The sequence below is a fragment of the Numenius arquata genome, chromosome 1 (assembly GCF_964106895.1).
Source record: "Numenius arquata chromosome 1, bNumArq3.hap1.1, whole genome shotgun sequence".
NCBI lineage: Eukaryota > Metazoa > Chordata > Aves > Charadriiformes > Scolopacidae > Numenius > Numenius arquata.
Window position 1 is genome coordinate 57,987,220 of NC_133576.1, and position 26,783 is coordinate 58,014,002.

Genomic DNA, 26,783 nt, shown 5'->3' on the forward strand with positions numbered 1-26,783 from the left:
TGATGCTTTAATCCTGGGTCACAGAAAGTTTAAGAGTGCTTTACAGGGGAGACTCACTTCTTTTTGCTTCAACCTTTCCACGCTGACGGGATGTTACGGGTTTTGCTGCTTACTCTCTCTGTAGTTGCCATTGCTGATGCTGAGCTCTGCAAGCCAGGTATGTTTTGGAGGTGATTCCCATCCTTCCCTAGGTAAATGTAGCTATGAGTTTATGCCTACAAAGCTGTCAGCTTCTCAGATTTTTATTTTAACTGGTTGTTTCCAGTTTGAAGATTGAAACATGGAGCATTCACTTATTTTATGAGTTTGCAAATTAAGTATGGAAGTTGATCTCATTTATTTTAAAGAGGTCAAGGGAAACCTCACTGAGACTTTGTAGGGCTGTGACATTTTTTATGTTAATAACTTGTGTTCTCTTAACCAAGTGAGCTCTTAACACACATTTAGAATCTGTGATTTTTGAAATAGAGAAGTAAATGATTTAAAATCCTGTTGCTGACTATCAATATATGTTTGCTTTTTTCTCTTTGTGTCAGATGCACAGAATGCTTTCAAAGTGCGGCTTAGTATCAAAACAGCTTTGGGAGATAATGCAGTAAGTAAAGTATCTTCATATATTCTTTCTAACTGAATATCTGTCAAAACAGAAGTAATATATATTGTAAAATTTCTGAAGACGGCACAAGCAATTTGTTCTGAAGTGTTAATTATAATAGCTTGTTCAAGTCATGATCCAGGCATCCATTTCTTGACATTTGACTAACCTGCTCCTTAAAATGGCATCCTTTAAGAGAACTATAAAGCTTGCCTTTTCATAAAGATAATTTTCTGTCAAAGATTTTATTTTTTCCTGGAAAAACAGTAGAGATGTGACACAGTGCATGAGAGCTGCTGCATAAATCTAAGTCTGTATTTTGGGAGAAGCACTTCTGCTTTAGCCTGCTAATTCTAAAGTCAAGCATGTCTGGGAAGAGAAGCGGGAAAAGATTGTTAGGTCTTTATGAAATGGGACTTCATGGTAGGCTCTCAGACATGCATGATCTGTAGAGATCATTCAAGCATATCTCATCAATTGCCTACTAATGTAGGGCTTTGGGTAGTGGCCTTTCTGCTTGTGGTGCACAGGCTAGTCTCATGAGGACTGAAATGCTTTGGCTTAATTCAAGTCCTTGTGCTTAATGTGGAAGTACTGGTGTGGGCAGTAAGAGTCTGTGATACATAAGAGTTTGAGACGTTAGTTAACTGAATGGTCCTTCCTGATCTAAAGTGCTATGAAATATGGCAGAGCCCAGTACTTCATTTGCAGTTTCGAATGCTTAGGGCAAATCTGCAGCGTGTTACAGGGCTCAGCATAAAATTAGATGTGAAATGTCTCGGACACTCATCTCTACTGGAAGCCTGGTGTCTGATTATGTTAGGAGCCCCCCTGGGAAACACCAAGCAGTAGCTTAGTCGTATTATAAGAGATTGAAGATACGAGAATTTCACTATGACTGTAGAAGCCATTCTAAAATTACCCTGAAATATCAGGTAATTTAAACAAACATTAGCAGAGACCTAATTCCACTGGTAACTTCAAAAAACAGACAAATTGGGAAGAAATATTCAAGATACATGCTAAAGTATTTGTCTGTGGAAATTCGTATTGAAGTCAATTCTCTTTGGTGAGATCCTAGTTTGTTTAAAAATTTATTAAAAATAGTGTAATCCTGTGGCTAAAAATATGTCAAAATCTTTTTTGAAGCTCCTCTTGATGATAACTGCTAATATTTTTATTCAATCTTGGTTCAGAATAGTAGCAAAGACTGAAAATTGCAGTTTCCAGTAATGGTCTTTCTTAGTGCTTTGTACTCCAGCTATAGTAAAATAAGGGTGTTTTGTTTGATCATTTGTGATTTTTTAATTTTTTGTCCAAAAAGACTATGATAGAAATCATTAATCTTACAGGCACTTTGTATTACAAGAAAAAAGCAATAACTGAGGAGTCTACTGTTTTTTGTAGATAGAGAGTAGTCTATCTCATACAACAACATGTGCGAAAGCCCTAAGAATGGGACAATCCAGAACAGCATTTTAGAACAACAGATCCTGAAACTGGTATGATACCATACAAAATTACCCACAAATAATGAACAATTTATTAATTGCAGAGGTAATAGTTCCTTTTCGTAGCCATTGCAATCTTCTCTGCAAATGACTGAAATTAAAAACTGAAACTACTATCAAACTGAAATTTCTTTTGGTTGAAGAATTTGGAACACTTTTAAAATTTTATTTATTTTAGCAAAGAAAGGGGTAATACTGTCATTGTATCACAGTAGGACACAGTCATCTTAGAATATCTTGGTATGATGCTTTGCTGTTGAATTCTGTTTCATTCATTTCCAAGTCACTTCAAGCTAGATGATAACAGAAAATCCTGATACTGTGGGTGTTTTGCTCGAGGACTGGCAGGATAACTCCAATGTACATTCAGGGGCATAAGAAACAGGTTAGTATAGTTTTCCACATATTTTAGTGCATGCCATCTACTTTGTGCCATGCTAATAAAGACAGGGCACAATTTTTTAATTTGTTCACAAGGTAAGCTGTACTTTGGCAAGGAGTGCCATTTAATGTATTTATATAGTTCTTAGCATGGTGGAGCTGGAAAGAGCAGCTAAGATACAGTAGGTACTTAGCTGTTATCATTTTATTTGCAAATAATGAGTGTACTTGACAGAGGCATTATTTGCTAACTGGTGGGAGGAAACAGGGTGTCTGTAAGCCTTAATGGAAGGAAGGTGATTTATGAGTCTCTCTGAATATGGTGTTAACTTCATGAGTGGCTTCTCGAATAGCTGCTAGTCACTAGTTGCTTCCTACTCATGGAGTTAGCAGAGTGGTAGAGAGTTAATTCAAAAGAGCCAAAGATGTGCACTGAGAAATCTGTGTAACTCTGTGTCACCACTCAGTTTAACCCTAAGAGTCAAAGAGCTGGCACATCAGGGCTGCAGCCAGGTAAAGTAGAAGGTACACTTCCCTGCTGGCTCATGTATTCAGTTTGTTCTCATGGTAGAGGCTGAAGGGGAGAAAGGCTGACGTACACCTGATGTCCTGCCACCAAGTGGGGCCCAGAAGCGTGTTCGCATGTATGTTGCCACTCTGCAGTCTGAATGGCTGTCTAGTTGAAACACAGAACCATTCAGGAGGGAAGGGGCCGTAGAAGGTCTTTAGTCCCCCGCTGCTCAAAGCCAGACCAACACTGAAATCAGATCAGGTTGCTCAGGGCAATCTTGTAATATTATAATCTTGTTCTACTAGTTTAAATTTTGTCTTCCTTAGAGCACTACTATAGCATTTCATCCCACTGACAATCTATGTTCATCATCTTTTACCTATTATCTCATCAACCTCCTCTTTCACTAACAGGCACTTAGGACTGGCTTTCACAGTCAGCTGCGTCTAATTCTGCTCTTCCTTAACATATAAATGATGGCAATTTTGACTAACCCAAGGTCTTTGTAGAGCAAAGAAGATGGTAAACATTAATAGTTTTCGTACCATCACGTAATTTTTCATTGATAATAGAGTTATCTTATGTTTGTAGTGTGTGGTTGTAAATGATATTTAATACGTTTCCTCTGTAGCAGCACAAAACATGCATCAATAGCTGCACTTCACAGGAACATAAGAATAGAAGCAACATCCTCAGTCATTATCTGTGGTTCAGGTGTTTGCAATTGATGAAACTGATTAGCCCCATAGTAGAAGGATTCAGGTTTCTCTGCACCTATACCTCCAACTAGAGAAAGCTGATGGTTAGAAATTGGCTTCCAGCAATTTATGCCCACTTGATACAGTTGATTAGCTTAAAGGTACTCTTGCCATACTTTTCCTCCTCATTATGTTGCTTCCTCTTGCATATTCCTGCATGCAGTCATGTACAGAGGTTCTTGTTCATACGGAGCTCACAGCCATCTCCCTCTCCTCTACCTCCTGTCTGATCACTGTTTTCTTGGGGCTTCTTGCCCTTTGGCCCAGAAGGTTGTCTGCAGTGTCTTCTCCTCATTCAAGCAGACCCCTGATTTCTGCTGAGCTTTCTCTGCTGGTCTCCTCCCCCATTTCTTGCAGAATCACAGAATCACATGGGGTTGGAAGGGACCTCTGGAGATCATCTAGTCCAACCCCCCTGCCAAAGCAGGTCCACCTAGAACAGGTTGCACAGGAACTTGTCCAGGCGGGTTTTGAATATCTCCAGAGAAGGAGACTCCACCACCTCCCTGGGCAGCTTTCAGTTTATTCTGTCTTTTTTTAAAGTGCTTACTCTTTCAGCTGGGGCTGGAGATCCTCACTACAAATTATTTTCCCTCTTTTGAGATACCCTTTTTGTTACTCTGACTTGAAGAACCTCTAGGCTACTTCATTGTTTATAAAAACTAAATACTTGATAATGATAAATCAAGCATATACATGTACTGCACTAAACATAAATAAGTATATATACTTAGTAGTGCTGCATTGCATTTGTGTCCATGTAAGCATGAAATGGAGTGTGCTTCATCATTATCCATTTTCAAAACAACAGATTACATTATCTCCACAGCTGGTTTAATCCACTGGATAACAAATGGGGTTTTTTTCTGTCCTTTTGGACCTGTTCTCAAAGACTGCAGATGGCATGTAGGGATTTAGTCAATAGTACCACACACAGAAAAAGGAACATCTTCCCTTTTAGTGCTGCAAATTGTGCTCTGTGGTTTAAATACAGATGTCTTTAAAATTACGATAAATAGTTTTATGGCTCTCATCTATATTAATTCCTCTACTACATTCTCTTTTAGTACTAGTTGTTGTCATTACTGTCCTGTTTTAGTCAGTGCAGTGGGATCAAAGTACAGGCTTTTATAATTTATTTTCAAAGAGTGTCTTTTTTTTTTTTTTCAGTTTAAATTCCCAGACTGGCATGCATTCTCACAGTATGCTTTACACCTCCCTTCATTTACAAGGCAAGAGTGGTGAGTCAGAACCCAGATTCTCAGGACTGCATCTGGATTTTAATGCTGCTCAAGTTGTCTATTGCTCAGCTTTGTTGTCCCTGTCCTACTGTATTTCAGAGAGCCCACTTCACAACTCATCATTTGTCTAGGGATAAATATGATCAGTATGACTTTCTGCCCTTTAAATGGCAGCTGCCCTCCCGGTGTAGTTTCCCAGTCCATAGGGTATTAGAGCAAAATGAGGGCTGAACTGGAAGTTGGATTCCTTCTTTCTGCAGAGAGGTTGCAGCTCCATGCATCCAAAATCAGAATTTAAGAAGTAGAATTAAGATTTGGCATTTTCTATGCTGTTTACTGTTTTTTGATGTACATTGGTGGTTTTTGAATGTGTTATAAAGGCCCATGAAAAAGTAGGTCCAAGTTTCCAACAGGGTTAAGTATCCACATCATTTGGTTTCTGGTTTGGATGATTACAGTGCAGATTTTTTTAATGCTGAAAGTTAAAGATTAGATTTGTGTTCTGATTGACTGAAGAAAGCTGCCTCTAACCTCCATTAATATCATTCCAAGAAACTATTAATCTTTGTAATCTGCTGAAAGAGGAAATTCAATCAGTATGCCTCAGTCATGGCTCTTGTTATAAAAAAGTAATAGGTGCAGTTCTTACAGGTCATTAGAATTGCATATGTGAATGAAAGCCCAGGGGAACTTAGTGAAGCTATCTCAGAAAACTGAAATTATGGAAGCATGATTTTTCATCAAGACAACAGAGAACAGTTTTTGGAGCCTGCATTTTACATTAATGAAGTAGTAAGGATGCTATTTTCTTTGGTCTCACGTGCGATGTAGTAATTTATACTACAGTTGAGTCTGTCTTCTTGTTGCAAAGATGGTGTGCAGCAATAAGGCCATAATCTCATTTCATTTCCTGGTGTCCTGACATCCAACTCCCAGAGACTACCTTCAACCTTAGCTTTTTTTTATTATTTTATTTTTGGGCAAATGGTCTTTGAGCATGAATTTAAACCTTCTACTTTAACAGGGTTTATCCAGCAAAAGAGGCAAGGCCATGGGTGCAGCTGTGTGGGGAGAATTCTAGTAATATGCCTAGTCTTTGTTACAAGAAACTTTACATCTCCAGTTTGGTCGACTTTCAGAAACATTCAATTAATTCAGTTTTTGGAAACATTCTTTGTACTTTATATCGCACTTTATAGCAGCTGTTAGAAAAAGTCCTTTGTGCACACTAAATAATGTGCAGGAATTTCTTTTCATAGCACAACCAGAGAATTTATTCATTTTCTTGATCAATATAGCATTTCAAGTTCAGTGACTCTTTTCCCTCTCTGTACTGCCAGCACTGGTGCTGAAATTGATTATTTTCCATCTTCCTTTACAGTATGCCTGGGATGCCAATGAAGAGTACCTCTTCAAAGCAATGATGGCTTTTGCAATGAGAAAATATTCCAGGAAGAGCACAACTCAGTAAGCATCTACTCTGATTTGCCTTATACATATTAACAATGCTGTATGTAGTGGCCCATTCTCTGCTGTGCTGAACTGTAGAAATCATTATACACAGATTCTGAAAACAGACCATTCCAGTATATTTGTTAAACATCAGATATATGTTAAACATCACACCCTCTCTGCCTTAAGCAATATTCAATCTTTGGACCAGTGTCCCTATTGATGTGAAGTAACACAGCTGTGGATCTCAGTGGGATTGTGCCAATTCACTCTAGCAGAATCTGGCAGTAAGACACGATACCTTCTGGAGGCGAAGGCAAGGCACATTAGCAAGGTCAAGAAATGCAGTACGGATCCTTGAATAAGCAGCTTTGGTGCACGTTGTTTTAGAGCACAGCTTCAGCAGTACACTGAAGATGAGCCGATTTGGAGAACCGGAAGGTGGATAGCGATGCTTAGCGCTGTGTTCTGCTGGCTGTATCTATGCCTAATATTTCAGCGGTTGAGTTAACCTAGCATCAAGAAGTTTCAGATGTTTCAGTTCAGACGTAAATCAGCCTTTAATTGGTTTTGGGATTAAGTCTACCCTGAGGTATTGAATATTCTTCTCATGCTTCTGATCCTTGCTACTAAAGAAATTAGATACCAGATTAGACAGATCATTTAAGCAAGCTATATTGTCAGTATATTCTTATCTGTCTTAAATGAGAAACCTTGCAAGTGTATTTCTATAGGCCTATTATTTTTTCATTGTTTTGCAATCTTAAAGGAAAGATTTATGGTTCTGGTAGGCTAATGAGGATAAGGATCTCAATTTACTTTTAAAAAAACTGCTTCAGGCTGTCATTGCATCAGATGAAGCATACTCCATATTTGCAAAGATATTAGTTAACTTTAGTCACATGAGGATTATTGTGGCTGCCGCACTTTCTCTTAAATAGAAAGTGATTTCCCCCTCCATGTAACACGAGTGTTTTGTTCCTTGCTGTTTCATTTTTGTCCCTCAGAAGTTGTCTCCTTTGAGCAAGAGAGCCATTACCCCAAGCTTAACAAAACCAGCCAAGTATGCTACTGCACACAATTAAAATGACACTTATAAAATATGAGTTCAAGATACAAGCTAATTAAAGGTGATTATGCAGGGCTTTCTCTCAGGTTTTCAAATTAGCAGAATTTTCATCCAGTATGTGATCCATAAAGCTTCGCTTTTATATACTTACTGTAGTTCCAAGTCCTTTTTTTAAATTATTCTCTTCCTTCAAAGTCATGGTGCTTTCACACAGCAAAAAACCTGCTTCAGAAGCCAGTGATCTTTTTCCTCTTCAAGGACCGTGGCTCTCTGCAGACTCAACTAAAATTAGAAAGCTTGGTGCAGGAATGGTAAAAAATCAAGCCAGTATGAAAGGATTTTTAATGGAAGTTATTTCTGTCTACTCCAGGAAATCACAGAACTTATGCTCACTTAATTCAGTTTCCTACCAAGACAATTTTTCCTATGGACACATATGACAATGTCAGTGTTGCTCTAGTTCAGAGGTGGGGTTGCACACATCAATACTTTCTTTCCGCTATGTTTGTCAGAGCAGAAGTCAGTATCATATTTGGCAACAGCTAGGTGTGGGCACCTTTACCTCTTTTTAAGATGGTATAGAACTTCTTTACAGGGTATAACTTGTTGTGGCTTACCTTGGAGATATAACTGATCTAGGACTTCTAGATACCTGTGTAGACAGCATGTCAGCCAAAGTACAACTCTGAGATCTGGTACAACTTACTAGGCAACAGGCTGAGGAGTTTCCTATCTGCAGATCTCTCCCAAATCCCAAGAGACCTCGGAGTCCCCGTTCAGTGATGGAGAGCTAGGTGGACCTCCCAATACACCCCAAATAACCTGCCTGTTACATGGGAGCAGGAAAGCTATGAAATCCTCCATCCTGTTAGAAGTTGTGGAAATAATGCACTCCTTTCCCCACCCTCATGGCTGGCAGCTGGAAGGAACTGGGTACAGAGGAAGGAGTGCAGTCCATCTCCATCTTCTCTGCAATGGGTGTGGAGGTGTGGGAGCCCTCAGCATCCCAGAGGGTACAGAAGCATTCGGTGCACACAGGAGTGGCGCTGTCACATAGCTGATAAGGATAGTGGCAGTGGCTCACAGTGAGGTAAAGAGGAAGGCAGAAGCAAGAGCTTGTGGCAAATAAATTACATTATGCTACAGGAGCTTTTTATAGATAAATGCCTACAGATTTTCTTTGGAAGCTGTAAAAGATGATCAACTAATCTGTTATTAAAGACCAAATTGCTTGGGACTGCATTCTGGTAGCATCTAAAGTTACCCAAATTTTGCATCTGGTTAATTAAAGATTTTTGTCAAAATAAAGACTTATGAAACATTCACCAGTATTTTACACAACCAAATACTGGTTCTGCCAGGGTATAAATTCTGCACAGGGCCATAACCAGGATGTGACAAACCTCTCCTTTAACATCCCATTAATTTCTAACACACCCACAGCCCTGCAGTAATTCACAGCCACAACTAACTCCCACATGAGACCAAATGCCATTAGCTTCAGCAAGGTGGATCAGGCCCCAGATAATTTGTCTGGTGGATCAGCATAACCATTGTTGCAGCCCGTCCCATTATTTTTGAGAGTCAAAGTCACCTTTTGTTAGGCTTCTGAAGCTGGATAAAAACCAGCCTGCAATGACAAGCATTTGAATATGCTGCAGTTGATGCTGTTGTTGCACTTGTGTAACCACTGAGTGACCCAACACGAAATGGACAGGTCTGCACGTTACATCTCAAGTTCTCTAAAGTTAATTTCTAAACTAAAATTTAATAAACCATGGAGCTGTGTTTAATGTTTGAAAGGCTTGTCAAATTTTCAAGTTTGTGTGAAACAGAAGAAAGACACAATCCATCAATTACTCAGTAGTTATGAACACAGGTAAAATAAATACTTCTTTTTCAGTGGAGAAATAGAAATCCTTTATTTCCCTCTCTATATATCGCCTTTCAGTTCATTCTCAGTACATACATTCATGAATGACGTAAGCCAACCTTTGATCTCTCAGTGTTAAAAAATGATTGTCTGTAGTCTGTGTTAGTAACCCTGGTTTCTCTGATCTGTGACTCGTTTGAAATAATATGCATCTCTTTTGGGCCTAAGACTAGTTAATCTTTAGAGCAGAAAGAATGTCATCACATTTATTTTCACTCAAGTAACAGAATCTACTTTTGGTACATCTTCTCCCCATTTGTAAATAAAAAAAGCTGCAGTTTTCCTCATGAAGTGACCAGAAATAATTCATCAACGTCATCCATCTTCCTAATGTATGCTATTTTCATATTAAAAATGTTATGACCACTTAGGACAACAAAATAAGCTTCTAGAGTTAAAGCTGTTACGCCAATGTGATCCCATGGCTGTTGCTCACAAAAAGGAAGAAAATAGCATTCCTTTGCTGGAGCAGCTGTGCAGTGCTAGGTTGGAAGAGGCCTGATGCTTTCAGGAGAGCTGGAGATAGGTGCTTGGGACCTGGGGCCGTGGTTCTCCCATGAGCTAATGGCCACTATAGGCAGCCTGCTCCCTTTGAGTCTCTGGCAGCTCTTTCTTACCCTTAAACAATCCTTTAAATCTCCATAAGGAACAATATTGCTGTTTCAGGCCAAGGAACCATCAGGGTTTTCTGCTCTCTACTGACTGGTCTTCACTTGCAATTTTGGACTTTTGCCACGGTGCCATAAGGTCAGGACCAGGATTTTGTCATTCTGACAATAACAGCCTTCTTATCCCCATGACAAAAGTCTATCACTTTCTAAGGAAATAAAAAGATGTCCACATATTTGTTTACAAATATTCTTAATTAGCATAGTGCATGAAGAAGTCATGTTTCTGGAATCTAAAAAAGTGTAAAGGTGTAATTTTTTAATGCTTCTGCATACTGTGAATCAAACCTATGTACAAATAGCACAGGAAAAAAAAAAGGTGTATCTGCTGCAAAGAAATTGCATTGGTGCTTGTTGATTCAGTTTGTTTTGGTGTTTACTCAATCCCCTTTGAACTTCTCGTGAGCAGTATTATTCTCTTGGGAGCCTGGAAGGATTTACAGCATTCAGATTCCACTGATGAAAAAGTGGCAGTGAAGCCAGGTTTTGGGTGCTTATAATCGAGCAAGGATTTTAGATACAACAGGGAACAGAAAGGAGGCAAAATTTACATATCCTAGTGTGACCCTTGCTGCTCAATTCAATATTGTTTGTTCTAGAGAAAGAGAAATGCTGCCCAAAATGATGACTGGCTGCTGTATCTCAAGCTGAAAGCCCTTGACACTGTAGGGAAGACCCCAGGTTGAAGAGCTTCTCTGGGTCTCTGAACGAGAAAGAGAAGCTCTTCTGCCAGTCTTTGTCTACCAAATTTATCTTTCTCTTTGGGGATCGAACTTTCTGCACTCACTCCATTATGAGAACATCAAGGGCAACACAAACCTAGATTTTCTACCTGGACCACTTTTTGATTGCGCCACAGAAATTCCAACTTTAAGAACTGCAGTAGCCAGAAGATTTAGGTCCTACTGTTATAAGTTCTCCTGATGGAAAACTTTCACTGGAGATACAATTTTAGATATTCTGTGAAGTCAGCAAGAGTTTGTCAGCCACCAGCCAAAAGCAGACTCTTCCTTCCCGCCCCCCTCTAAATTTTGTGCTTTGCTTTTGTTTTGGGAGGAATAAATCTGCTTTTATCTTTTGACTGTTGCCAGCAAACTCATGTGAACATCTTTTCAAATTCCAGGGGATGGCTTTCCTCTTTTATCCATAAAAAATCTCTGTATTTGCAAAACTGACATTGTTCCAGAGAGGTAAAAGGGGGTGTTTCAGCTCTGCAAAATCATTGCTTTCCATTTTACTGCATAACTCTATGGAATATATACCTTCTCTGCAAAACAAAAGGTTGCACTACCTGAGGCACCCAAAGCACCACCCAAAAAAAAGCTTTCAGCAGTAAGTAAGGTATTTCTGCAAAATATTCATAATGAACTGATGTAATCAAGTTAATGCCTGTCCCGCCTTAAAAGAGGGATGGAGACTACACATTCATCAGCAATTTTGGTTCCCTTACATTCCTTCCTACCCCATGCTTCCTGCTCCTCAGGCCACTGTAGAGTTTATTTAATTATGTTTATAATGAGCCAGCAGATGGCACTACAAAGCAGAGCTCTGTGGCAGGGGAGATGGCTTGCAGCCGGGGATCTGTCACCCTGAGAAAAAGGAGAAAGAGCAGAGGCTGGAAAACAAATGTTAAAACTTGGATTTTGATGACGGGCAGGCCAAAGTTTAAAACCAATTATACTAGTTAGTAATGAGCATTTCAGACATCACTGTAGATAATTAAAAGAGGAGCTGCATTCTTCTTTGCTGGCTCACAGCAGGGTTTCCTTCTCCAGAACCGCAGGTAGTATCTGAAGACGGATCATCCCAAGTGGAGCCTGTTAAGACAGGGCAGCTGTGGTGTGCTTGTGGCCAGGTAGACCTCGTGTGAAGGTGAACCAAGTCCAGGCTCCTCTCTGGAAATAAAAATGATCCTAATTCTTGGCCCTGGACTTTCAGAATATCTGCTGGCTGCTTGGACATGGCCAATAAATCTGAAGCCTAAGCAAAATTCTTTGGGTAATATATTACTGATATACAACTAAATTTTTTTTCCCCATTTTTATCTCTCTAGCTATCTGTCATTGATTTCATAAAGGTTTGGGCTGTCCTTTTATGGCACATACTGTGTTTCTTACCATGCAGTAATAAATGCCATCTTATATAATTCCTGTGTATGACACATGTTTGGCTGGTTTGTTTCTTAGTTGTGTGAATAAACTAGGAACAGATAGAAGAACACAGGGGCACCATATACCCTCAGTCACTATTGATACTAATGTATTGCCTTCGCTTCTTCAGTTTAAGTAATCATGATGATGCCTTTCTTTTTCTAATGATAGTTCCACCATTTACTAGTATTAGTGGTAGAAAACAAATTTGTAAGAAACTGAAAAAAGGCATTTAAAAAACATTTCACACACTTTTTACATAGTATGCCATCAGAAGCTGCGTACCTCTGCCCTTTCACTATTAACTTTGTATAAAGCTGAGCAATCTTCTTCTAAAACAGGTAAGATAAGTATTTGTCGTTAGCATAAGCTAAAGGGCATAGGCCAGTGCCAGTAGAATGTCTAAATTTAGCCTGTAGCCTCCACTCTGTGCATGACTCTGAACAAAGATGTCAAAAAGGATAACATCAATTTCATTGCTCTTCCCTCCAACAAATGTATCCTGCAGAAGGACTGCGCTCACTTTAAAATCACGTGGGGAATCTCCCATGACTGGTTCCTGTGGTATTAGCTGTCAAAACCAAAATTCTTAGTTCACCAATGTGTTTGCCCTATTATATGGCCTTTGTCACGGCCCTGATGATTAAGATACAAATATGTATTTGTCCATTTGATTACACTAAATATATGTCCAAGACCATGCAAGTTTGGTCTCAATAAGCTTAATTTTTTTTTAATCAAATTGGGAAACGGGAAATGTTTTGAGTGATATTTCTTCTTTGAGCATTAACTGTCAACTTTTTTAAAAGTAAGAATTTTTCCCTCTTTAGCTGAAAGTAATACTTTAAGAAAATCTGAAATATGTCAATAATCCCTTCCACGCTTCTTTAATGATTTTTGTTTTAACCATCTGCAGAATTTCCAATGTGCTACTCTGCAATGTGACGGATCGGGTGTCATTTTGGTTTGTGGTCACAGATTCTTCCAAAAATGTGACAACTGTTCCTGGAAGTGAGGTAGAGGCAGCGATCAGGTACAGTCACTGCTTCTGCAACCTTTTCTCCCTTGCTGACTGAGGATCTTTCTCTCTCTGGGCCTTGTATGAATGAGCACTCTGCCTCTTTAAGGATAAACTAATCCAAGTACTTAAAACACCAAGGGGTCAGTACTCTTTCACGCATGTGAGATTAGAAGGATTTTTAACAGGCCCACAGAATGCAAAGCATGTGAGCCTTGGGATAATAACTTCGGAAGGAGTCTCTCAACACTGGAGACTCACGAGAAATCGAGTCCCTTTCCAGAGTCCTACTTGTAATTTGCTCTCCAATGCGTGGCACATACACTGCTCTCATCCAGCTGCTACATTTCCCAGCAAGAGAGCCTTCTCTCTCATATGACAGAATTGCACACTTTCTGGGTGGGATTTATATCATTTAACTTTCATTGCATGCCACATGCACATCTACACCTGGACTAATGACCATAGTATCCCTTTCGGTGCTTCTCAAGTACAGTTCATCTGACTTAATTTGGAAATCAGCTTTCACATGAGAAGAGCTCGTGTGAACTCTTCATGAGAAGAGCTGGCTGTGTCCCAGCTTGGCTTAAACAATCTTATACTCACATTCTTTTCATACCAGCTCTGTCTAGAATGCCAGTCAATATCGTAGCTGAGCATTGCTTGTACAAAGTACCAAGTGGTACAAATCAGTTTGCTTTCTACTAAATATTGCATTCTGTAGCCAATAAAAGCAAGAGTGTGGAGCTGAAGAGGGGAAAAAGAAAAAATGGGTAATCTGACTTCAATGGTTCACGAAACCTACATAAAGGGTTTATAGGGATGACTCCCACAAGCAGCATAACTCATGTACATTTCTCAAGCACTGAGTGGAAAACAGACCTCTTTGTTTTTAGGCATTCTGTACTTTGTCTTGAAAATTCATGTTATCTCTATGGAGGTGTAATACCTAATTCCTGATGAATGAGTATGCGTTCTTTTGGAAAGATTAACTTTTAAGCTTATGAGCAGATTAAACTATTTCCTACAGAGACACCAAACAATAGCTTCATAGCATTAGTGAAGGAAGCAGATTATTTATTCACTGAGGCTCTCTGTAAAGAGTGCTGGAATGCAGGGTTTTTGCATTTCTGTTATTCTTTGATACATTCAGTAGCATAAGCTGATTTATTTAAGTCTTTTATGTGCCCTGTTTGCCACAGAAATTGGATGCTATTATAGTATGTTTGGTTTTTAACCATTGTCTGTCACCTGACAAAGAATATGCTATTTATGAAAAGTTTTAATTCCTGCCTAACTTAGAAACAGGAAATAAAATGGTCTATAAAGCTACAATACTTTTTATTCAACCGTTTCTGATTGCAGGCTAAACCATTATTCTAATTCTTCATACTACAGTAGCACATAAGAACGCTACCCATGGACCAGGATTTTATTGTATGAGATTCTCTACAAAGTAAGAATAAAGAGGAAGGTAAACCTTCTCAGAGCTCTGTATGAGACCCAAGATCTTGCATAAATATACACAAGGTATATTTATGCATATGCAAACATGAAATGCACCTGTAGTTGCCTGCATGGGGTTCAGCACATAATTCTGTAACTCTAGCCTTTAGATGAGGGTGAACAATGCTTATTTCAGCTGTTCACAGTGATCCTTTCATCATCATGAGGATGAAAATCTTTTCTAAATCAAAGACAGCTTACTGTATTATGAGTCTTATAATATGCAATGGCTTTCAGTCCTCTCCAGGAATGCTAGATTTCCATTAAGGCTAAGAACTTCCTGTTTAAGGGACAGTCAAACATTATGACTTCCAAGAAAAGAAATCTGCAAAATCTCACCTGTATTTCCCATATATCTGTTCTTAGGAAATACTTGCTCTATGGTAAATAAATTGAATTGTATACAAGAAAGAGCTGCTGTAAATCATACAACTGTAATCAAAAAGAATGTCTCAAGACCAATATATGTAATACAATTTCTCATAAAATTTTAACATGCTGGAAAAGCTAATGAAAGCTACTGCTCAAACCTCTTAAGGCTGCATAGATTCAGATACAGAAATACCTGCAAATGCTTAGAAGTAGTGAATGTGAGTGAAGATGTCAATTAAAGGGTAGCAGTTGTAGGGCTCATATGAAAAAGCATTTTTCTCAGACTTACAGTTTCTCATAATGGAAAAAAATGTGCAAAGTGCAAATCCCTTTAGCTGCATCCTGCAGGGAAGAAAGGCATGGTGACAATAGGGGTGGATTCTTCTGGACCAACTATTATCCTGTGCCTATGGACCTAAGAAAATTGGTAACGGCAAGAGCAGATGTACCAGCCCATAACATGCAGGAGGGTTCAGTTTGAGGTGCCAAGGGGCACTGATAAGTAAATCCTCTGAGCATTGCAGGGTAGATCTGCCACTCCCATGCTAACCTTGAATGCTGCATGAGCAAGACAACAGAGCCACCCTTACAGATTACAACCTGCTATGTCTTCAGCACATGGTCCAAAACAGAAATAAACAATAATACTGTCCTTCAGGTCTCATCTGTATTTCCAGTTTTTCAGATAAATGCATACGAAAGTCTGGTGTTCGAGACCCTGTAAGTGTGTGGGTGTCTACGGATTACTGGTAAGGTCTATGTTAAAAGTGAAGGTCTCTGTAATCATACCAACATCATGCTGGATCAAATTCAGCCCTGCCAGACTTGCAGAACATACATGAAAATTCTGGGTTTTTTTCTTCTATCTTTTTAACTTACAAAATACCTTTATAAAGAGTTTCAATATTCTTTATGTTTTTATGAAGGATGAACCGGCACAGAATCAACAACGCCTTCCTACTGAGTGACAAAACACTCCAGTTCCTGAAGATAACCTCAACCTTATCACCTCCTGTTGAACCCTCCACGCCTGTCTGGCTTATCGTATTTGGTGTTGTTCTTTGTCTTATTGTGGCTGGAATTGTTTTGCTCGTTGTTTCAGGGATTCGGCAACACAAGAAGTAAGCAGCTTAGCTTTATTTTTGTTTTAACTGAATACTGACTGGCAAGTTAAGTCACCTGGGCTGGTTTTGCTTTTCAGATCAGCCTCAGAGAAATTATAGCTGTGCCCCACCACTCCTCCATAGATAAAGATAACCCATGTGCCCTTTTCTGAGGAAAGGGGTTAAAATTTTCAGCTGTGAAGTATAGATGCCTTAGTAGCGCTGGGGTGTAATGAGGAAATAGGAATTACAAGACTACGATCCTGGAGGCCACCTGACTAGAGATGATAGCTTTACAAAGATAGTTGCTGTCATTCTTCTCAAGGTTTAGTATGCCACAGGTGAGCCTCCTCTCACAGATTACTCAAATAGCTACCAAGGGGGAGAAGGCTGGGAGTGACTGTGCCCCTTCCAGGGAAATAGTCTCAAAAGCTGACAGGGCTAAAAAAAAAAATTTGCTGCTGCAGCTTGGGAAACCTCAGCAGAGGACACAATAATGATTAATGTATAGCTGAAGAGGGCCTGCTCAATGGAACTGCAGTACCTGGTCTCATCTACCATTGACCTGATGAGTCCGAAGTACCCAGCCCTTCACAGGTTCATGACCAGTTCTCCCACAGGTTCATGACCAGTTCTCTCTCTCTGTCTCATGCTCTTGTTGTCCTCTTAGTTCTTATGTTCCTTTTCACTTCTCCCTCTGTCTACTCTGCCCTTACATGTCACCTTTCCTCAGAGCAGATTCATCTGTGACTGAAATCTAAACCTCCTTTTGCATCAATGGCATCTGGAGGCAGGGGCGGGGGAGTGAGAGAGAGGATAAACCAAGCATATATATCTTCCATCTACTGTTGCAAAGACTGGAGAGGTAAAAGGGATGGTCTGGGCTATTTGGCTTCTGGAAAGAAGAGCCAGACATAAGAGAATTTCAAATATGCTCATCTCTATTTTTAGGCAGCGAAGTATGTGACCACGTTGTCAGAGACTTCAGGATGTCCAGTAATGAGTTTTCTTGGAAACCTGTCCAGAGCTGACATAATGGTAGCTCTGTTGCCTAGTAAGCTGTGTTGGAAATCTGGCCCCAAGGGAAGGTGTTGACTTCTCATAAATCTGGCATTTTGTCTTTATAGGCCTTTAAAATACCAGTTAAATGCTTTGGTTCATATAAACCCAGAAGCAGGTGCTTGAGGCCATTCGTACTCAGGGTGGCAGGGAAGCACGTGATTGGCCTATAATGGAGTTCCAGTAATGAGTTAGACTCATGCGTCATTTCTTGAACTGAAAGATTTTCCTAATGAAGTCTTCAGTGTGCATCACTGCCAGCATATAAAATTCCAAGCCACAGCTGCCTGCAGCTTGAAGAGTTCCGTGTGATTGTTGCCCTTGACTCTACAGTGATCTGTATCAGACACACTGTCTCCCAGCCTTATGTTTGTTCTGCTGTCATTGCAGCAATAGGACACCTCCCTCTTCAGTAATAGATTTGGCACATTCCCATGGCAGGACCATCTTCTACTGGCGGTCCTGAACGAGGCTGAAGTCTACCCCTCCACTTCCAAAATCCCATCTGCAGCAGAGGCCATAAACATTTGCCTTTGGGAAGACTGAAAACATGGTAAACACACAGAGTGTTTCCCTCTATTACTCTCCCAGCACCTAATTTGCATCTGGGGGCCTTCCTGCTGGGTTTGGTCTTTGTGTATTGGGTAACCCGCAATGTTTTCCCTTAAATTGCTGACTCTCCCCTTGGACTCATAGAGATTTTTAGCTTCTCTGAATTCCTGTGGCAACGAATTCTACATGTCTCCTACTCTTCTTATTTCTTTTGAACCTGCTTCTTAGTATCTTCTTTTATGTTCTGCCCCCACAGGTTTTGTATTAAAGAACACTCCTTTTATTACTGTAAGAGCAGATACAGCAGACAGAGGTCAGAGGTTTCCCCTGCTGCCCCCCCCCCCCCCCCCCGTTTACTTACAGCAAGTGCATAATGCCAAGAATCTCCCAAAGGCCCATAAAATTTTATTATTGTTAATATCGCTGTTATTAGCGGTTACACTGAGTCAGGTTGTTACGATTGTCCTGAGTCAGATTGTTACAGTACATGCTGTGGGATCGGAAGAAGCAATGGAGCTGACCTTTGAGTTTCTTATCCTCTGAAACCGCTGATGCTGCAGGCTATAAAGCACAGCAGGTTTTTCAACTATGAACTGGTAGATCTTAAGGTCAGAATAAATCTGGAGTTAAAGGAACATCAAGACATGTTGACTGATACTTCTGTATTACATCTTCTCATGGTTGTATTTTTTGATAATTTTATTCAGGAATAATTTTAATATTTTTCTGGTGAGAACTGGAGCCTGGAATAGTGAAAGCCATGCAATTATTTGATCTAGAAAACAAAAGTATAAAATACTGGATAGGAAGGTGGCTGTTAATGAAGTTTGAGCTAAAAATGCAGATTTGCAGCATTAAGAGTACCTAACTTCTGGAGAAGATCATCAAGGAGTGTGAGGGCACTCAAGTCTCCACATTTGGAGTATATAGTCTAAAGCTGATCTGTTTCTACAAAGTATGTTTCACTTTGTCCATGTCATGGGGTGAAATCTATGACGTGCATAACAGGGTCAGACTAGATCTTCAGTGCTGTCATTCCTGATGTAAAGCAAAAGCAAATTTAGAGATTTTTTCCATTTTTGTTTTACACCAGCTTTTCCTTCTGCACCCACCAGTCATTTTACAGAATAAGGAGGTTAAGTAATATTTATAACATAGTTACAACAGGATTACTTTAGGTTTTCTGATTCCCAATCCTGATCTCAGACCACTAATCCAGGGCTTCCAATTTGTGGGCCTCCAACATTCCGTGGTATATTTACGACAGCAAAGAGGTGCGCTGGATTATGCCTTTCAGAACACAACCTATGATAAATTTCCGAATCAATGTGCAGTTTTTTGTCTGTGGAACCGTGGTGGAGTGCTGCAGGTCAACAGAATAAGATGATTTTCTCTTTCTTGTTTTTAGAAAGAATAAAGAGTCAACAGAGAGAGAAAATTTAGAAGAGAAGGGCGAAGTGACAGTAACAGTAGAAAATGGCATCCCTTGCGAAGCACTGGATTTAAAAGCAGGCCACGTTAATGGAGTCTTTGCAGCAGATGATGAACGGTTCACGTCCTTATGAAATGCTGCCATTGCTATCTGGCGGTTCTTTGAAAGACTCCCGTGCCTACCTTATCTCGTCACTACTCCTGAATGTCAAACATGAAGACAAGAAAAACGTCCTTTCACTTAATTTCCCTCGAGAGAACCTTTTGCTGAGAACACATAAACTCGAACCTCCATTACAAAGCTTTTGTTCATGAGCAAAGCAAATGAGAAGACCTCAAATTATATCCATTAAAGATTTCCAGAAGATGTACAGCAGAACAGGGTCAAAACTTGCCTTGTGTCAGACATTTGATTTTAATGATTATTTAAATAGGTCCATTGCTTGTTTTTCCCTGATGTAAATGTGAGACTTCATTATTCCTACGTGTCACTGGGGAGATCATCTATCATTGTCAATTCTTGCTGGGCTTTATTTCAAGCCATACACAAAAGTTTCTCTGTAAAATGACTTCTGTTTGCTGATAAGTAGTATACCTTTGGATGGAATAGTGATCAGTGCATGAAAGTTTTCATTTATGGAGGAAAAAACCCGAGCTTTCACAGCCTCCATAAGAGCAGGTTAAAAAGCATCTGGGTCATCCATAGCTTTAGGGCTAGCAAAGGTCTGGTACTAAAAATGTTTTTCACTTAGCAGTCAAAGTCACAGATTACATGACCTGGAAATTAAAAGTTGCAAAAGTTTGAAATTTGTTGAAAATAAAAGTTGCAACAAAGGGCAGAATTTCCAAAGGTGCAGTCCATGGTTAGTGGCCCAGCTCTCATTAAGTTTATGAAGGCATTTCACAGCTCTTTGAAAAAATTTTCCTTACATTTTTTAATAATAAAACTCAAGTAGATTTCCAACATATAGCTAACCCGGGGTCAGATGAACCTTCATGTGACAGCTGGATAGCTTTTGAAAGATTCAGTGCTTGAAACACCAGCTGCTGGGCTTGGTGCACCTGACCCGGAGGAGAACATGTAGGTGGTGGTAAGTCAGCAGAGACCATTCACTGCTGTGTTCCCAGTTTGTGTGGCCGGGAGTTGAGGGCATCAAATGGTGCCAGACCCTGAACTGTTGGATTACTTTGAAGTCAGTCATATATACAGACTGTGGTCTCTGTACCTTAATCCCATTTCCATTTTAATCAGTGATAAAATTCTGACTGATTTCAGAAGAACTGGGCCCCAGTAAAGGGCAGTTGTATGTGTGGGTAACTGCACACAGAGAATGGAAGCGTGCTGAAGCAACTTGCAGTATCTGCAGTCACCAAATAGCTGCCCACGTTACTGTGACCATTAGCCTTCCTGTTTCCAGTGTCATGTTTGGAGGCAATATTAGAAAAGCAACCCCCATTTACTTATTGGGGTTATTCCATCAGACTCCTCACCAACAGGAATGGGATAAAACAGGGCAAATTAAAGTGTTCAAGAGCTTCAGTGTTCTGAAGGCTATAAAGGTTTCTTGTCTCTCAGGATACAAATCCTTCAGCATTTTGGCTATATTGAGCACCTTTGACTGTCCATTTGACTCAGCGCTGGCTCTTGGGAACAGGGTGAGCAGAAGGGGAGGAATGGGGAGAAGGGGAAGCAGCGGGACAAAGGGAGGGTGCTGAGCAGGGGAAGCCCAAGGCTAGGGGAAGTGTGGAGAGAAGGTCTAAATGCAAAATAAAACTATGGAACACACTGATCATTTGCTTCACGTGGTCTCATCTGTCAACGGTTGTCTTTGATATCCTGCTGGTGGGTCCCTCTGGACAAGGACTGCATCTTCTCCGCATCCCCAAGGGTGTGCTGCTCCATTCTGGAAAAGGATTAATAAAGCCAGTTATTAGTCATAATTTCTCAGTGCTTCAGAATTACCATCCACAACATGGAGATGTATTTCTGACAGAAATGTCAAAGATTAAGCTTACCAGTGTTTAAGATCATTTATAGAGTACAGTGTTATTATTGCCTCCTCAGTCATTGCTCCAAGGTCTTTCACTCAGGCAGAGTTTTATTGAGGTAATGCAGATCCCATCATTTCTAAACCTTCACACTTTTTGCACTTTGTATGACAGATAGCTACACTGCAGTGTGACCACAGTGGATTGCTGTAACTGCAGCACCTCTGCAAGAAACCATGAAAGATTTTGGTGAGAATATCTTGGCGGTGCAAGAGCAACCTTGAGCTATCAATTAAGATTTACTGTTATCCTGTATTGTACTATATGATACTGAAATAAAATTCACTTGGTATGAAAAAGGGCTAGGCATATCTGAGCATACTTCTCAGGGCCTAAGCAAAGGTTCAATTCAGCCCATGGCACTGGCCAGTGATTCGAAAAGAGATTGAAAGCCTCTGAACCAAACATTATGTGATGTGGGCTGACTCTGGTGGTAAGTATTTAATCACTGACTTCCTCCCAGCTCACCTTTTAGCCGCATAATTACTTTACAGCAGTTTGGCGTAATTTTCTGCTAATGATGATACGGGATTCACCCAGAGCATACATCCTCTCTGCTGACAGAAAATGGCTTGAGAGGAGCAAATGATAGATGAACAGGCAGGTATCGCGCTTAGCAACGCTTTCAAGTCTGTGTTGGCACTGGCTCTTTCACTGAAATAGGTGCCACAAACTAGGTTAATCAAGGGCACAGAGCTACAGAAGAAATAGATCTCTTTTCTGCTCTCTTTGTGCAGCAGAATTGTATTAGAAAACAACACTTTGATTTGGTAAAGCCTGTCCTCCAGAGCCTGCAAATGTTACAATGACAGTTCATATCCCTCGAGGATCTGGCCCAGATGTTTTATGTAATTTTCACCATTTATTTTCCCTAAATCACCTGCCATCCAACAACCTGGTAATAAACAGGAAAGTGAGTAACAAGCAACATAGACTATACTGTAAACTATTTCCTAAAACGATGAGTCGGTTCTGCTTTCAGTTACATCTGTGTCATGCTAATGAATTTTGACAAAGGAACATGATGTGCTGGAGACTGAACTGTTTCAGAAATTTTCAAGAACTGCATTTGAGAAAGAAAATTCAATTAAATGAAGCTATAAAGCTGGAGAAGTTCTGTTTGAAGAAAATCTGTCACGTTTATTGCTAGCGCCACATCCCCAACGAGTCGACATTTCAGGGAGGATGTTACAGTTCTGTTGAGCTTACTTGAGAGAGGGTATTGATGTCTAGGCTAGAATGAGCACAAATCATGCAGGAGTAAGTTGTTTATGCTGTCTGTCATTAGCTATGCATTTGGAGCGCTGGAAAACGTGGGGAAGTCTGCAGTGCCCTCTTTAAATTAAGGACCACATTGGTTGTGACATGACCATGTGCTATGCGCAACCTTCAGCATTGTATCAACCACAGACTGGTTTTGTAAATGACATTAGTAGTCCGTGTTTATCAATATTCATTTAGGAAAGATTGCAAACTGTGGGCAGATGCTGAAGTCCTTACTTGAGCCACTCTGCCACTTGCTTTAAGGAAAGCTGACCACTCTGTTCTGCAAGCTGGTGCTTACTCTGTGTTGGAGAAAACTGGACTGAAGCTAGTTCTGTCACATCAGCGTTTGCCTCTTCTCTTCCAGGACAGTGTACAAAGTCTCGAGAGAGTCTGTCTGTGGTACTCACCCCTAAACTTCTCTCTATTAGACCTCCTTGAAGTCCGGTACACACAACTGGACCCAGTATTTCCCTGGGGCTCTGCCTGTGCTGAAGAGCCTGGAGGGCTGATCTCATGGGCTGCTTGTGGACTATATGCTCCTATTTGTCTGTCCAGGTATGACATTTGCTTCTGTTGTGTTGACCTTCATGGAGAACCCTTTCCTGGCTATGCCTTTGTACAGGGATACCTTTGTTCTGTGTTTTGAGGGAATACATAACTGAAGGCAGTTCACTGTTTCTGCCATTGTTCGTAAAAGAGAAAGGTGAAGTGGGCGCAAGGAGACTCAGGGCAGGATTGAAGTCTTGTTCCGTCATCACCATGAGAATGAAATAACTCCCAAATGAATACAAATCATGGCATTAGCACAAGAGCTTCTGGTTTGATAATTTGGTTCCAAGAACTGGGCGTCAGTTTTGACCAAGCAAGGAGCTTTATCACATCTTGACAGAAAGGGTTTTTCATATGTGGGAAAATGAAAGAAATTACTTTAAAGCTTAGGGCAGAACTGCAACAAAGACTTAAAATAGCTCCCAGTGAAAAGTGGGAATCTATGTTTCTAGATACTCTTAAAATCATGGCTCAGATGCCCTCAAAAATTTGGTTGGTTCATCAGTGCAGTAACCTGTGATTCCTGAAATGAGCTGTTATAAATGCACCAAGTTTTTATAGAAAATGCATTGACCAACTGTCCACAATCTATTAGCAAAGAGCAATCTGTGCTTGGTTTTCTATATGCAGATCCTTTGGGCCTCTCATGGTTTTTGTTTCCTTTTAATGTGGTGTGCAAGAAGGGATGTGTGCAACGGAGTGACACCGCAGCTTCCAACGCTACTGGACAATTCCTAATGAAAAATTTTCACTGTTAGATAATTTGACGGACTTGCTAGTTTTCAAATCACATAAAGCTGAAGTATGTTGACAGTGATGAGTGATAACACACTTGCCAGCACAAATGTGTCAGTATATTGGGTTTTTTGAACACATTAAGCACTGTGGATGCACTTAGCATAATGCATTTGTGTATTAACTGCATATTCTGTGGCTGGATTGATGTTGCATCAATCCAGGGGAATTCCCCCTCTATAGCACAGATTCAACTTTGTTCTCAGTAAAGTCAGCAGGTTCAGTAGGAACTGAATTTGGCTTAAGATCAAAAAGAAAAGTTTGATTTTGCTAGTCTGTGTTGTTCCTTCCTGCTGTGTTTCCCTTTCCCTTAGAGGTGACATTTTGAAGCTATCAAAGCATAATAGCTACAGCAATGGCTAAATAGAAAGCATTTAATTTGGAGAAATGGCAAGTGTTCTGGCATTCTCTCTCTATCAGCTTCTGCCTCACTCCTATCATTTAGATTCTAATTGCTACAAGTTACAGTGTGTAGCTTTTATCAGTTGTGGACCAACAGGAATTTTAGACTTTGGACTAGTGTTCTCTATGATATTGTATCTAAACAACATGCTAGATGCTGATGGTCATGGACACATGGTCACTGTAAAATGAACTGGGACCACCCACTCCCACCTTAGTAAAACTGAAATGAGAAACACAGATTGCCTAGATGAAAAGCTGTGTTTCCCAGGATCAATACCTTTCCCTTCATTGGTGGGGAAAGGTGGCTTTTTGTAATGGACAAGGTGTATGGAATACACATTATCATGTCTCTGAGTGGTTCCCTCTCCTCTGCCTTCTTAACATATGGTCTTGACTTAACACATGGTTTTGACTGTGGCCTTCAGCAATGACACTTTATGATATGCTAATTTAACCTGCCAGTTTGTACACTCATCTGCCTTCCTGATAATCACTCAACTTCAAAGCTTTCTCCTAAACCTTGCAAAAGCACTTTGGTTTCCTGATGCTTCGGGCAACCGACAACATCTCTACACAGCTCCTGATGTCTTCAGACGTGGGGCTTGCCCCTGCCCTCACTGTGAGGCCTCACTTTCCCCCTTGGCGATGCTGAGCACGCTTTGACTTGCCACCAGCCTGTGTCTCTCTTGGACCCCAAAGGAGCAGTGCAGAGACAACACCTCCTCTTTAGGTCTGGCATCCAGGGAGTGAAGCAGCCTGTCTTGGGACAGGAGATTATGGAAAGATACAGATTTGTTGTCTGAGGCACTGGTCCCAGCCTTGGGCCAGCGGGTTGCAAACCCCTCCTTGCTCTGGGTTGTCACCAGGATATGACTGCGTGGCCGAGCCAGATGCAGGAAGTGGGTGCAAGCCAGGCAGCAGCTCCCCCTTGCCTCTTCACCTCTGAGATGGCCACCCCAAATGGGTCGGGAATGTCTGTGCTCCGCACTCACCACCTTGACCCCCATTCCCACTGGGCAATGAGGAATTAATCCTACCAGCCGATGATCTGCCCTGTCTCTTTTCTGCAGAGGAAGGGCCAGCTAAGCCCAAACTGCTGATGCTTGAGCCAAGGTGGGCTGCTGGTATGTGCCTTTTGCATGAGAGCTGGTCTCAGAGGTCAAGCGGGACAGGCTGTACCTGCCTGCAGAGGAGCAAAGATGTCCGTCCTTCTTGCCACCACACAGCTTGGCTCCCCAACTAGAGAGTGGACACAAGCATCTCATGAAAGCCCCTTTTGTAGGGGGAAAATCCCAGTGTGGGGGAAAGCCCCTGTCGCATGGGCTGAGGGCAGCTGGTGATCCAGTGCCTTGGTCCCAGGGCTGGCAGGAGGGCTTTTGTCTGAGAAAAGGCAGATGTCACGCATGCAGAAGAGTTAGTCATGTGGGAAAAAGGCTGCTCAGGGGATTAAAAGGACTATTTGCCCAGCCACCAGTTCGAAGCACGAGGAAGAGGAAGAGGATCTGAGATTGCCCCCCAGCGATGCCCAGGTGCGGCTGCGGCAGCGTGGTCCCTCTCCAAGCACTACTGCCATGTCAGGGTGATGCACAGAGGGGCTGAAGCCACCCCCAGGCCGTTCACTGCCTCCACAAAACCACTTTACGGGGAGTCCTCAGAGCAAGGATTTGCCAGGTATTTAACTGATGTGAGCTGCTCTTTGGCAAACGGCAGAGGAGCTGCGGCTGCAGCCCTGCGCAGGCGGTGGGGTGGCTGTCCCTTGGCAGATTGTCCTCTCTGGGGTTGCTCCAGGCCAGGCAGCCCCCAGCACTGTGCAGCCACAGCCCATCAGAGCCCCTCTGCAGACTGGTCACCGAGTAATGCTTATGTCTCTCTTTTATACACTAGGCAGAATGATAAAGTATAGCAGAGAGCTTAGGCAGTGCTCCTGCCTGGAAAAAAAAGCCTGATAACGGTATTATAAACAATTTTAAGGGTGTGTGGTGCCCAGTACGCAACACAGTGGTTTTTATTGAGGCATGCCCTAAACGCATTTCTCTGTTATTGCAGTCTTAGTTGCATAGCGCAGCTCAGCCAACAACATGAGTGATGAGGCAGAAAACTGCTCGAACAGAGCCAGGGCACAGCTGAACATTGGTGGGCAGCTGTTTAAGCAGATGTCAGACAACTCGGACCCTGGGGGCTACCGAACTGGGAGTACCAGGTAGGAACTGGGAGATGCAGCTCACGCTGCAGACCCAAGGGGTGGAGGGGAGGACTGGCACACCAGAGGAGAAGGAGCCTGTGTGATCATGTCAGGGTACCCACAGCCTTTGCACTGTAATGGTGGCAAACTGACATAGTCATCTTTTCTCCGAGCCAAGCAGGCTGGCTGCCATCGCGTACAACGACATATTTGATCCAGACCAGATT

The 26,783-nt window shown here is 41.2% G+C and overlaps 1 protein-coding gene across 1 annotated transcript; it reads left to right on the plus strand.

Annotated features, from left to right (window-relative positions):
- The first annotated feature begins 90 nt into the window (after positions 1–90).
- CLTRN (collectrin, amino acid transport regulator) lies at positions 91–21,247 on the plus strand. Its single transcript, XM_074154799.1, has 6 exons — positions 91–157; positions 537–595; positions 6,379–6,464; positions 13,186–13,302; positions 16,092–16,286; positions 19,288–21,247. Exons 1-6 carry the CDS (start codon positions 91–93, stop codon positions 19,442–19,444), a joined length of 681 nt encoding a protein of 226 aa, XP_074010900.1. The 3' UTR covers positions 19,445–21,247.
- Positions 21,248–26,783: the final 5,536 nt, after the last annotated feature.

Excerpts from the sequence above, each read along its gene's own strand:
- CLTRN (XM_074154799.1), top strand. The coding sequence starts at position 91 with ATGTTACGGGTTTTGCTGCTTACTCTCTCTGTAGTTGCCATTGCTGAT. Across the intron at positions 596-6,378 it reads CAGCTTTGGGAGATAATGCA|TATGCCTGGGATGCCAATGA; the intron begins GTAAGTAAAGTA and ends CTTCCTTTACAG. Across the intron at positions 6,465-13,185 it reads TCCAGGAAGAGCACAACTCA|AATTTCCAATGTGCTACTCT; the intron begins GTAAGCATCTAC and ends AACCATCTGCAG.